Source organism: Dama dama, chromosome 21 (assembly GCF_033118175.1).
Source record: "Dama dama isolate Ldn47 chromosome 21, ASM3311817v1, whole genome shotgun sequence".
NCBI classification, from domain to species: domain Eukaryota; kingdom Metazoa; phylum Chordata; class Mammalia; order Artiodactyla; family Cervidae; genus Dama; species Dama dama.
In genome coordinates this window covers 55718385-55730737 of record NC_083701.1, presented here as the reverse complement: position 1 = coordinate 55730737, position 12353 = coordinate 55718385, and the positions used below count along the sequence as shown (strand labels likewise).

General features: G+C 37.2%; 1 protein-coding gene across 1 annotated transcript in view; it reads right to left on the bottom strand.

The window, feature by feature from the left end:
- ANGPT1 (angiopoietin 1) overlaps window positions 1-12353 on the bottom strand; it is a 296599-nt gene that overhangs the window by 14587 nt on the left and 269659 nt on the right. The window contains exon 8 of the mRNA XM_061123602.1: window positions 627-757. Within this exon, the coding sequence (XP_060979585.1) occupies window positions 627-757 (131 nt within the window). The remainder of the gene's footprint in view (window positions 1-626; window positions 758-12353) is intronic.

Here is a 12353-nt window from a genome sequence, read left to right as displayed (position 1 = left end):
GTTTGAGCAAGCTTCAGGAGTTAGTGATAGACAGGGAAGCCTGGCGTGTTGCAGTCCATGGGGTCGCAAAGAGTCTGACATGACCGAGCGACTGGACTGAACTGATACCAGCTAAATATCTTGCAGAAGTCAATACCTTATAATGTAAAAGCACTGGTATAGCTAGTCTGAGTTGCAAAACTTTAGACCTAGCTACACCTCTCTTCCCTCTTGACTCCATTTCAATAGAATGCTCAATCACACAGTTGTAAAGCATTTTGTAAGCAAGTTTGGGTTTTTGCTTTTTCTGTATACTGAATATTCAAATTGCTGTTCATTCCACCACAGGGATCATTATGAGTATTTAGAAAGTAGGATAAGGGGGATTTTAAGAGGTTTAAGAATTTATTCAGAATCAAGCTTAGCATACCCCCACCATACATGCTGGGGGAGGAGGGAAACTTCTAAATATGCTAGCAATGTCTTGCACAAGAACATGTGGTAAATTAGTGGGCAGAGCAAAATGATCTCTAGGGACTTGCTCTTAAGTTTCCTGACCAGAAGATCATAGTCTTTTCTCACAGATAAGAAACCTCAAGCCTCAAACCAATGAAACATAACTTAGAGAATGGCCCCATAGGACTTACCTCCTGTTAGCATGAGGGCACATTTGCACATGCAGTTGTCATTATCAGCATCTTTAGTGCTGAAATCAGCACCGTGCAAGATCAGGCTGCTCTGTTTTCCTGCTGTCCCAGTGTGACCCTTCAAATACAACCTGAAGTTAAAAAAAAAAAAGATAAGTCATTCAATAGAATAATAGAACCCAGAAGACTGGTTTGTTGAATGTTTGGCTTTTTCATCATGTTCTCCCTTCTCTGAACTCAGCCCTCCAACAAACTGTTTTATAAGACCAAAGCTCTGAACAAAAGAGAGAGAAGGGGGTAGGAGGAAAAAAGAAGGAAGGGAGGGAAGCAAGACTCCGTTTTACAGACAAGTAAAATTCTCTTCCTGTGGGTAGAGAAGTCAAGTGGGCCTTAGGAAACATCACTATGAACAAAACTAGAGGAGGCAATGGGATTCCAGTTGAGCTATTTCAAACCCTGAAAGATGATACTGTTAAAGTGCTGCACTCAACATGTCACCAAGTCTGGAAAACTCAGCAGTGGCCACAGGACTGGAAAAGGTCAGTTTTCATTCCAATCCCAAAGAAAGGCAATGCCAAAGAATGTTCAAACTACCACACAATCGAACTCATCTCACATGCTAGCAAAGTAATACTCAAAATTCTCCAAGCCAGGATTCAATAGTACATGAACTGTGAACTTCTGGATGTTCAACCTGGATTTAGAAAAGGCAGAGGAACCAGAGATCAAATTGCCAACATCTGTTGGATCTTTGAAAAAGCAAGAGAGTTCCAGAAAAACATTTACTTCTGCCTTATTGACTACATGAAAGCCTTTGACTATGTGAATCACCACAAACTGTGGAAAAATCTAAAAGAGATGGGAATACCAGACTCTCTTACCTGCCTCCTGAGAAATCTGTATTCGGGTCAAGAAGCAACAGTTAGAACTAGACATGCAACAATGAACTGTTTCCAAATTGGGAAAGGAGTATGTCAAGGCTGTATATTGTCACAGTGCTTATTTAATTTATATGCAGAGTACATTATGTGAAATGCCAGGCTGGATGAAACACAAGCTGGAATCAAGATTTCTGGGAGAAATATGAATAAACTCAGATATGCAGATAACACCACCCTTATGGCAGAAGCAAAGAAGAACTAAAGAGCCTCTTGATGAAAGTAAAAGAGCAGAGTGGAAAAGTTGGCTTAAAGTTCAACATTCAGAAAACTAAGATCATGGCACCCAGTCCCATCACTTCATGGCAAATAGATGGGGAAAAAATTGAAACAGTGACAGACTTTATTGTTTTGGGCTCCAAAATCAGATGGTGACTACAGCCATGAAATTAAAAGACACTTACTCTTTGGAAGAAAAGCTATGACCAACCTAGACAGCATATTAAAAAGCAGAGACATTACTTTGCCAACAAAGGTCCATCTAGTCAAAGCTATGGCTTTTCTAGTAGTCATGTATGGATGTGAGGTTTGGATTATAAAGAAAGCTGAGTGCTGAAGAATTGATGCTTTTGAACTGTGGTATTGGAGAAGACTCTTGAGAGTCCCTTGGATAGCAAGGAGATCCAACTAGTCTATCCTAAAGGAAATCAGTCCTGGATATTCATTTGAAGGACTGATGCTAAAGCTGAAACTCCAAAACCTTGGCCACCTGATGCAAAGAACTGACTCATTGGAAAAGACCCTGATGCTGGGAAAGATTGAAGGCAGGAGGAAAAGGGGACAACAGAGGATGAGATGGTTGGATGGCATCACCGACTCGATGGACATGAGTTTGAGCAAGCTCCGGGAGTTGGTGATGGACAGGGAAGCCTGGCTTGCTGCAGTCCATGGGGTCAGAAAAAGTCGGACATGACTGAGCAACTGAACTGAACTGAAAATTCTCTACAGCTTGCATGCTTGATGTTTGTTTTACCATTTATACTCAAACATCTATGGTTCTGATAATGCAAGATCTACCAAAGGAAAATGGGTTTATTTTTATTACTGTAAGTATTATTCTCCAAACAAAATATATAGAGTGTTGCTATAGCTTATATCATTTTGTTAATATTGAATATTGATGATGAGCTAAAGGGTACTTACTCTGTGACAAGCACTCTGCTAAATGCTTTCCTGGTGTTATTTAATTTTTATAGGAAATCTGTGATTCAGGTATCAACATCCCAATTTTTCATTCTAAGCTCAAAGAGGCTTATGGCAATTGTTGACTGTAAATCCAAGTTCTTATTAATCATTACGTACATAAAAAATAACAAATCATTACGTATAAACAAATATTTGTTGAGCACATACTATGTATCAATAATTGCTCTTAGCATTTAAGATATATCAGCAAATAAATGGAATGTCACCATGCCTTGAGGGACCTACATTCTGGTGGTATACCTAAAATTAATTTCAAAACCCCAACTGTTTAACCTCAAATGGCATTCTTCAAAACCCTGCTTTACTCTCTAGGAATATTTCTCATATAAAATTTACATTAACCTAGATCATGGGCTCTCCAACAGTTGCCCATACATCAAATCATCTGGTCATCTGTGAAAAAGACCTACTCACTAGACTGAGGAATGTATGATTTCAACTCGCACCTCAGATTACTCTTGCACACTGTCCAAGGAGAACATTTTGAAGAATATTTTTCTAGAATGCAAAAACTAGTGAGCAAAACACAATAGTTGCCTAACGTAGTTCCCTCACATCTGCTCATTTCCTATGGACCCCACATGCTGCTTTCATATCCATCTGGGTACTTTGAACTAATGCAAACTTGCTCAGCTCCTTCACTGGCTCCTCAGGACTCAAAATAGTTAAGGTTGTCAGTAGCCTCTGTTTGATATTCAAAGTCTTCTCTGATTGAGACCTTCCCCTCTCTCTAACTCTACCTAACATCCCTCTGTTCTCATTCATCAAAGTCATCTAGCAATACTCCCTTCAATTCCATGTGTTACCACTTTTGTGCCTAAGTCTCGTTTATGACTCTTCTCCACCCACAGTACAGATAATGGGTGATTAAACCTCTGTATGAATGAGACGCTACTAGGTTGAGATCAGTTCCGAACAAAAGTTTACATTATTAAACAGATAATAAATATCAGTTAATAATTTGAAGATACATATGTAAATATATTTTCCATATAAATATGATGTGCTTGCACCTAAGGACATGTACTGTCCCATTATTATTTTGTATGGGTGATATATTTTTAGCAAATAACAGTACTGCTGTATGACTGTACCAAAATAGTTACAAATACATTCTGCAGAGACTTTCCAGCAAGAGGGAAACATACAACTAAACCCTCCTCAAGTTTCAGTTGCTTCAATAATTAATAGAACTTGTAGCTAACAGAACATTGAAGGAAGCTTCTAATGTTGAATTATCACATAAAAGCTTACATTTTAAAACTCTGGAGACAGTCAATCTAAAAGTCACTCATAACACAAAACTGTAGAATTTCCACCTGGGAATTTGCATTTTACATTGTAGGCAGCCCATGTGGAGGTGAGTTTCACAAGGGGAAAGCAAGGTGAGAGGTTACCAAGGGGAGTCCTAGGAACATGTTACCTGAGTGAATTCACCAGACTTTCAAGATATGGTCTGAAGTTTTAAACTGATCGCTTTCTTAGTCTCTCAGAGGCAGACACACAACTTGAAAAACTGAGAGAGACTTATGTCAGGTCTCCATTTACAGTCAAAATAGGGGGCCCAGTCTCATGTTCTCCTTAGAGGGAGTTTCACACAGAAAGCCAAATTATAATCAGAAAGTTACTTGGTTGGTGAACACAGAATCGGAGTCTAGGGAGAAGGATGAATGACTTCAAAATTAAGTAGCTATGACTCTGCTGGCCTGAAATCTCCCTCTCCACTGGGAGTGGGTAAATTTAGCCCACAGGCACTCTTGGATGAGTGATGCTAATTCCCACTCTGATTCTTGGATTCTCTATAATTTGTGATGACTTTCCTTCTTATTGGTTTAAGGTAAGTCAATACCATTTTCCCTGCAGTAGCTTTAAGCTCACTAATGGGGATAGACTTTCCAGGACACAATGATTTCTACATTGTATTTTGTGGCTAAGTGAGCACAAAGGTTAAGTTGATAGTAACTGAGTGACTGGATGCACTGAACATAATTTATACTTTTATGTGTGCCTGTACTAAGTTGTTTCAGTTCAGTTCAGTTCAGTCGCTCAGTCCTGTCCAACTCTTGGTGACCCCATGAACCGCAGCATGCCAGGACTCCCTGTCCATCACCAACTCCCGGAGTCCACCCAAACCCATGTCCATTGAGTCGGTGATGCCATCCAACCATCTTATCCTCTGTCGTCCCCTTCTCCTCCTGCCCTCAATCTTTCCCAGCATCAGGGTCTTTTCAAATGAGTCAGCTCTTCACATCAGGTGGCCAAATGATTGGAGTTTCAGCTTCAGCACAAGTCCTTCCAATGAACACCCAGGACTGATCTCCTTTAGGATGGACTGGTTGGATCTCCTTGTGGTCCAAGGGACTCTCAAGAGTCTTCACCAACACCACAGTTCAAAAGCATCATTTCTTTGGAGCTCAGCTTTCTTTATAGTCCAACTCTCACATCCATACATGACCACTGGAAAAACCATAGCCTTGACCAGATGGACCTTTGTTGGCAAAGTAATGTCTCTGCTTTTTAATATTGCTTTTAAGTTGCTTCAATAGTGTCCAACCCTTTGCGACCACATGGACTGTAGCCCACAAGGCTCCTCTCTCCATGAGATTCTCCAGGCAAGAATACGAGAGTGGGTTGTCATGTCCTCCTCCAGGGGATCTTCCAGACCAAGGGATTGAACCCGTGTCTCTTAGGTCTCCTGCATTGGCAGGTGGATTCTTTATCACTAGCACCACTTGGGAAGCCCTAATACTTTTATATGAAGGTTGTAATTTAAGCCTCATCATTTGCAAGGGTTTCTTTGTGTTACCAAGGCAATGGGAATGCACAATTAGAAATTTGGGAAGTAGAGAAAAGCAAAAAGAATTACTCTTAACATTAACCATAAGTGTATGGTTTACATACACTTAGTCTTTTCCTTGTTTTTTCCCTCTCCAAATAGAAAATATTATTTATATCTAATGAAGGAGACACAGGTTCCATCTCCAGGTTGGGAAGGTTTCCCGGAGGAGGGTATGGCAACCCACTCAAGTATTCTTGCCTGGAGAATCCCATTCTCAGAGGTGCCTGGCAGGCTACAGTCCACAGAGTTGCAAAATGTTGGACAGGACTGAAGTGAATGAGCATGCATGCATACATGTAATACCTGATTATATTCTATAAGCATTTTTGAACAATGGGAGTAAAGTTTCTGCCCACAGGCTCATCTCAACTACACTCCAGAAGTAATCGCTTATGTCAGTTTTGTACTCTTTCTTCTCATGAAAACACAAATGAAAATAAAATAATGTTTTTTAACAACACATTTTTCATATATGATTTTATGACTATGTTTCCATACCACCACATACTCTTCTTCAACATCATTTGGAAGCTATCCTATGAGTATATCATCAATTGTCACAAGTTTAAGAGTGTCTTTATATATCTCTAAACATATATGCAAGTATAAATGTTAGGGTTAGAATAAATTGTAGAATATATATCTACAATGTTGTTTTGTTATGACCTGCACCAGTATGGAGCTCATCAACAATGGATGTTAGGATCTGTGGGTAAAAGGAAACATTTTTCTAGATCCACTTAACCAAGACTTGAAGGTCAGTCTTACAGTCCTGTTAGCTCTTCTTTGTATTACTGATAAAAATCTTACAACTTGTCTCAATGTCTTGAGCCCTTATCCTTCCCCTTCTCCTAAAAATCATTCTCCATATGGCTCATGAAAAACATGCCTCTCATTGTAATTCTTCTGCCCTGGTTAAAATCCCTCAGTTGTTCTTCCAACACATGAAAGATACAGTCCAAGTCTCTTATTGTGGTTTATAAGGACTTTGAAGATCTAGCCCTCCTCTACTTTCCCTAACACCAACCCCACACCTCCCATCTCTTATTTCATGTGCACATACATAATGCTCCAGGCTTACCAAACACTCTGTCCTCTCTTCCTGGAAGGCCTAGAATTTCTAGCTGCTGAACCCCTACTCATCTTTGAAGATTTATTTCAAGTATAATCTCAAAGAACATCAGATGGATACCTATATGATGAAACGTAACTGTGCTATATTTTAGTTGCCTTTTCTTGTCTTCTCTCATAATAAATTGTAAGCTCCTTGAGGCATAAGATGTGTCTGACGTGTCTTACACAACTGAATCACCAGAATCTAGAATAAATAGCATCTGATATTGAAGGAAAGCTCAATATTTACTGAATAAAGAAATTATGAATGTGAACTAATGATTTGTATAATTAATTCTCAGTAGGCTGAAGGTAGCAAGCAAAATCAAATCCAAATAAAAACAGTTCTAATAACTAAAATATGCCTGGCTCATATTTTCAGAAAGACAGCTTTTGCATCTTATTTAGCCACGTACTCAAAATCCCATTTCCTTGTCAACCAACTGAATAATTTAAAAATACACACACACATACACTTCTCTTGATCTTTCCAATTCTGTTTTTGTTCTCCTTTTCTCAGAGACTCCAGGATATGAAAACATGTCTGATATATTATGCAGGTAGAATAAAGGAAGAGAGCTTATGTCTCAGTTCTCATTAGTTCTTATGTGTTACTGAATGACTCATTTGTATTGTGTGCATAGCCAACTGATATCAGAGAACATTCAAAATATAAAAATGCTTATGGTAAAATCTTTAGCTAAAATTATTTCAAACACAAAAAGCCAAATAAGGTGCAAAATATTTTCTTAAGGGCCTGCCCAGTCTAGGGACCTTGAAAACAAGAAGCAAAAGCTCAGGAAGCCCCAAGATGGTGCAATGCAAATCCTGGGACATACGTGGCTGCAATGATTTAAAGGAGAAGTGAGGGGCTGGCAACAAAGGGGTAGATAGTCAAAAAGTAGGAACTTCCAGTTCAAAATAACAAATCTTGGGGATGAAATGTATGGTACGGTGATTATAGTTAATAATACTGTATTGTATATTAGCAAGTTGCTAGGAGAATATATCCTAAAAGTTTTCATCTCAAGAAAACAAAATTTAACTATGTATGGTGACGGGTGTTAACTAGGCTTATTGCAGTGATTATTTTGCAATATATACATATAGGCATATATTAAAATCATTTTGCTTACACCTGAAACTAATATAATGTTATATGCCAATTATATCTCAGTAAAACATAATAGAAGAGACCAATATTTTTAGGAATGGTGAATTTTTCACCATACAAGTCTGAGCAGAACTTGTAATTTAGATACAGGAGTATTCATCCCATCTATGTTTATATCCTTAACATGTTGCAGGGGGCTGCTTATATGCTTCTAAGCAAGAGTTGTTTTCTTGCACTGGGAAATAGAGATGGTATTTCTTAAAAATAATTTTTTCAACACTCTTTTAAGCTATTTACAAATGAGGACAAGTGTGCTTCTGCAGAATCCCACAAGGATTCTGGGAGTAATGGCATAATCAAGGATAGGTCTCTTCACAGTAAAGGGGCTCATTTGCTCTTAGAGGCTATTTAGCTAGCACAGAATAGCAATTATTAACCCAAAGCTAACAATCATAGTTGCTTATTTGATAGGGCCAGACTAAGTGCTGGCCATTCACTAATGCTAAGTATTTTTTCTAGTTAGATAAGAAAACTTATTTGAATTGAGCCTCAAACAGAATATTTATGTGGTTCTTTTTATTAGAGGTTCTGATTAATTTCTAAAAGCTTTATGTATAATTAACTATCCATGACTTTCTCTATTCTGCTAATGGAATGTCACTTTACAAAAGAAAAGTCAATATACAGAAGGGCCAAAGTCAGCCTTGCCTCTGACTCTGCTGAAAAGGACTTAAAGTGTGAGTCACTGGAGAGAATGCTTCCCCCAAAATAACACTATGAGAATCTTGGACATTTATTTCTTGTGTTCAGCCAGTGTAGATGTGGCCTACATGAAGGATGATGTGTTAGGAGATAAAAAGCAAATGTTATTTCAGAGCAAAGAATTTGGCTTAGGAACTGAAATATGAAGGATGCTAAAACAACAACAATCAACAAAAAATAACAATAGCACAAAACCCCCAAAGAACACCGTTAGTTGTGACCAAAAAGGCAGCCACAAAATAAAATCATGGCGTTTATCCTTTTAAACCCATTTTCCCTAACTAAGGAAAAAAAAATAAGTACCAATTGGTCAGTGACTGTAAAGAATGTCAGTATTTTTATTTTTTCAATTAGCATCTGAAGGGAAAATGAAACATTCATACTGAAATCAGCCATGATTTTCTAGTCATTCTTGATGAAAATATAGTTATACTTTTTCTTCACTTACAGAAGTTTCAATAACTAGAAAGACTAAATCATATTTCCTAATGAATGTAGGACAACAGTGTGTTCTATTATGGAGAAGTAGGTTTCAAAATACACAGCTGTATCATATAAGTGATTCTATAATTTTCTTTTCTTTAAAATAAGCAGCCCAATACCATGCATCCAGTTTCTCACTAATTTTGTCTACTTAAGGGACTGTTATACCGCTCGTTTTTACATCTTCAGTGTCCTGGGGGTGGGACGAGGGGAGGGTCTCTTTCATTATCCAAGGCGGTGGGAGTTGTATGTATGACAAATTGAAGTCTGGCCTCAGCTCCTTTAAACAGTAGACAGACTCTTAGATATCTGAACTTTAAGGTCTTACGTACTGACAAGCTGAGCAGATTTTTATTTTGGCTCTGAGTTCTCTCCCTGCCACCATATGGAACTAGTTTGTCTTTTTCATAATCACTTGAAGAAAATGCAAAATAACCCCCACAGTTCTCTTTCAGAGCCTGGTAGCAATGACTCAATTTGACAGAGTTTCCCAACACTCTTATGTCTTCTGGTTGCTGCTCCAGGGCTGTCTCTGCTTTAACCACCCTCCCTTCCCTGCCCCCACCCTACTGAAAGGGCTGGGCACCAGCAGAGAGTGATACCAGAACATGTCTTTTAGCACTGAGTTTAAATGATATAGGTAATGTCTTTTGCTGAAAGTAAAGACAATATTTCTCTTGTCAATCTATATACAGAGAACCAGTGTTTGCCTTAGTGTAGACTTCTAGCAAGATTAGGCATTTATTTGATGTCATGAAGAAGTCATAGAGAACTATACAATGATAACGATTGTATGAAAGAAGGTAAGGGGAAAAAATCAAAATATGCTGAAGTGTTCAAAAAGTTTAGTGGAAAAAATTAGCTTTGGAAGCTATGGAGGACATGGACTTTGCAGGAGGGATGAGAAGGATATTTTTAATAAAAGGGGTGTGAAATTCATAGCATAATTAAATTGAAGTAATTTAAGATCAAAAAAGGTAAGATATAAAGAGGACTCATCAGTCCTTTGAATGTGGTCGGAATGTCAAGTGAAAAGGCAGGCAATGAACTTATTTAGATACTAAGCACTTAAGATAGATTTTTATTCCTTTTTTTCATTTCTATTGGTATTTGAAGCTGAAAATTACTTGTTTTGTTTTCATAAAATGGTCTTTTTAAGTATAGAGTTCTACAGTGGGAATTACTAAGGCTGGAAGTCTTGAGATAAAAACAAGAATATAAAATTTATCTTAGCACAAAGAAGACTTGAGCTCTATATTAGCCATTCCTAATATAGTAAAATTATATCTAGTTAAACAATGTTTTCTATTTCTTTTCAAAATAGCATCATCAAGATAAACATTTTATTCTCTTTAAATAAAGAGATTGTGCAGGATTGTGCAAGCACATCTTGGGCTTATAAATGACCAGAACTTTACTGAACTGATTCTTTGCTCCCAAGTCTAAAATCAACCATCTTTCAAGACAAAGTATTACGCGGGAAGTCTTTTCTCTTCTTTCTCCTATAAATTGCCATCGCACAGATAAGTTGCTTCTCCTGTGGCATATCTCATTTTGCCTATTGTAATATCTCTCTTTATATATGTGTCTTTTCTTCCTCATCAGACTGTTAAACATTTGATGAGAAGTCTTCCTGTCTTAGCCATCTTTGTAAACTTTATATATGATTTACATGATAGGTATTAACAAATATTTATTGAGTCAATATGAATTAAGAATTCAAACTGTTAAGATTTACTTATCACAAGAGATTGTTTATATGTAGTAATATTTTAACTCCAATAATACAATTATGTTTTACAATTCAAATGCCATGGGCTTTTTTTTTTCTAATTTGAAATTTGTCCAATATTAATGATCTAATGGTCTGCTCAAATATTATTGGGACAATGTTTTAAAAAGGATGGAATTAGTTTGTGGCTGCCACCAGAAATTTGAAGAAACAGCTCATGGAATAAACTATTAAAGCAAATACAAGAAATGAGAACATCAAGTTGGACCAAAGGATCTATAGCTATACATGAGTTCCATTCTGTTGCATAATTCCCTCTGGAACAAAGGTATTCATTTTAAAGATGTGTTTCAAAAACTTCATCTTCTTTGTCAGAGGATAGAGGTCTTTCCAACGCTGAATCTTAGGACTGCAATCTCTGTTGGAGCAGGCAGTATTAAATGTGTCATTATGTGCAACACTATTTTTCCCATGCTAGAGACATATTATGTTACTCTACTGTCCATAGGTGAATGGATTATGTACTTATTTGCAACAGCCTGTAAATGAATATGTGAGAAGATAGGAAAATACATGAAGTACAGTTGGTGCACCTATGAAAAAAGAGTGAACATAAGCCTATGACAGAGAGTTGTATGACAATGATCTATGTTCATAGTTATGAATGTGTAAGTAGAAGGAAAAATTCATATGAAGTTTCAAAAGAAAAGAGAATGTGGGTAGCAAGATTAAAAGATCTAATAACATATGGTTGGCAAATTAAAAAATAAGGACAAGACAGAGACTGAGAGATACTTAAAAGATACAAAGATCAACAAGATATAGGTGGTTGGGTACAGAATAAGTATGAATGAAGAAAATAATTGACAATAAAGTCGTTAACTAAAATTTTTCCTTCTTTCATCTCCCCACTGCCCACAAAAAATGAGCATATAAAACATTAGCTTCTGATGAGTAGGACTGTGTTATATACATTTGCCAATGAGTGTCTATAGACCTCAAGAGATAACAAAATAGAGTTGGGAGCTTTATTGTCTGGGTATGCAGTGTAGTGCTTATCCTTTCTGATCCTCAGTTGCCTCCTCTATAAAATGACTCTATTATTATTAAATATTAAATTTATTATTATTAAATATTATTAAATAGTAGTGTCCTTCTAATACTGTTGTGACAAATAAGTGAAATAATGCATATAAAGGGGCTTCCCCAGTGGCAAAGTGGAAAAGAATCTGCCTGCTAATGCAGGAGATGCAAGAGATGCAGGTTTGATCCCTGGGTTGGACAGATTCCCTGGAGAAGGAAATGGCAACCCACTCCGGTAATCTTGCCTATAAAATTCCATGAACAGAGGAGCCTGGCAGGCTATAGTCCATGGGGTTGTGAAGAGTCAGATGCAACTGAGAAACTGAGCTCAATATATATAACTCAATATATTTAAAAGTCTTGAAAAGATTGTTGCATGTGGAGTACTTATCAATATTAATAAAAAATTAAACAAAGAAATCAAACTTCCCTAACCAATAACTATAAACAACAGAGA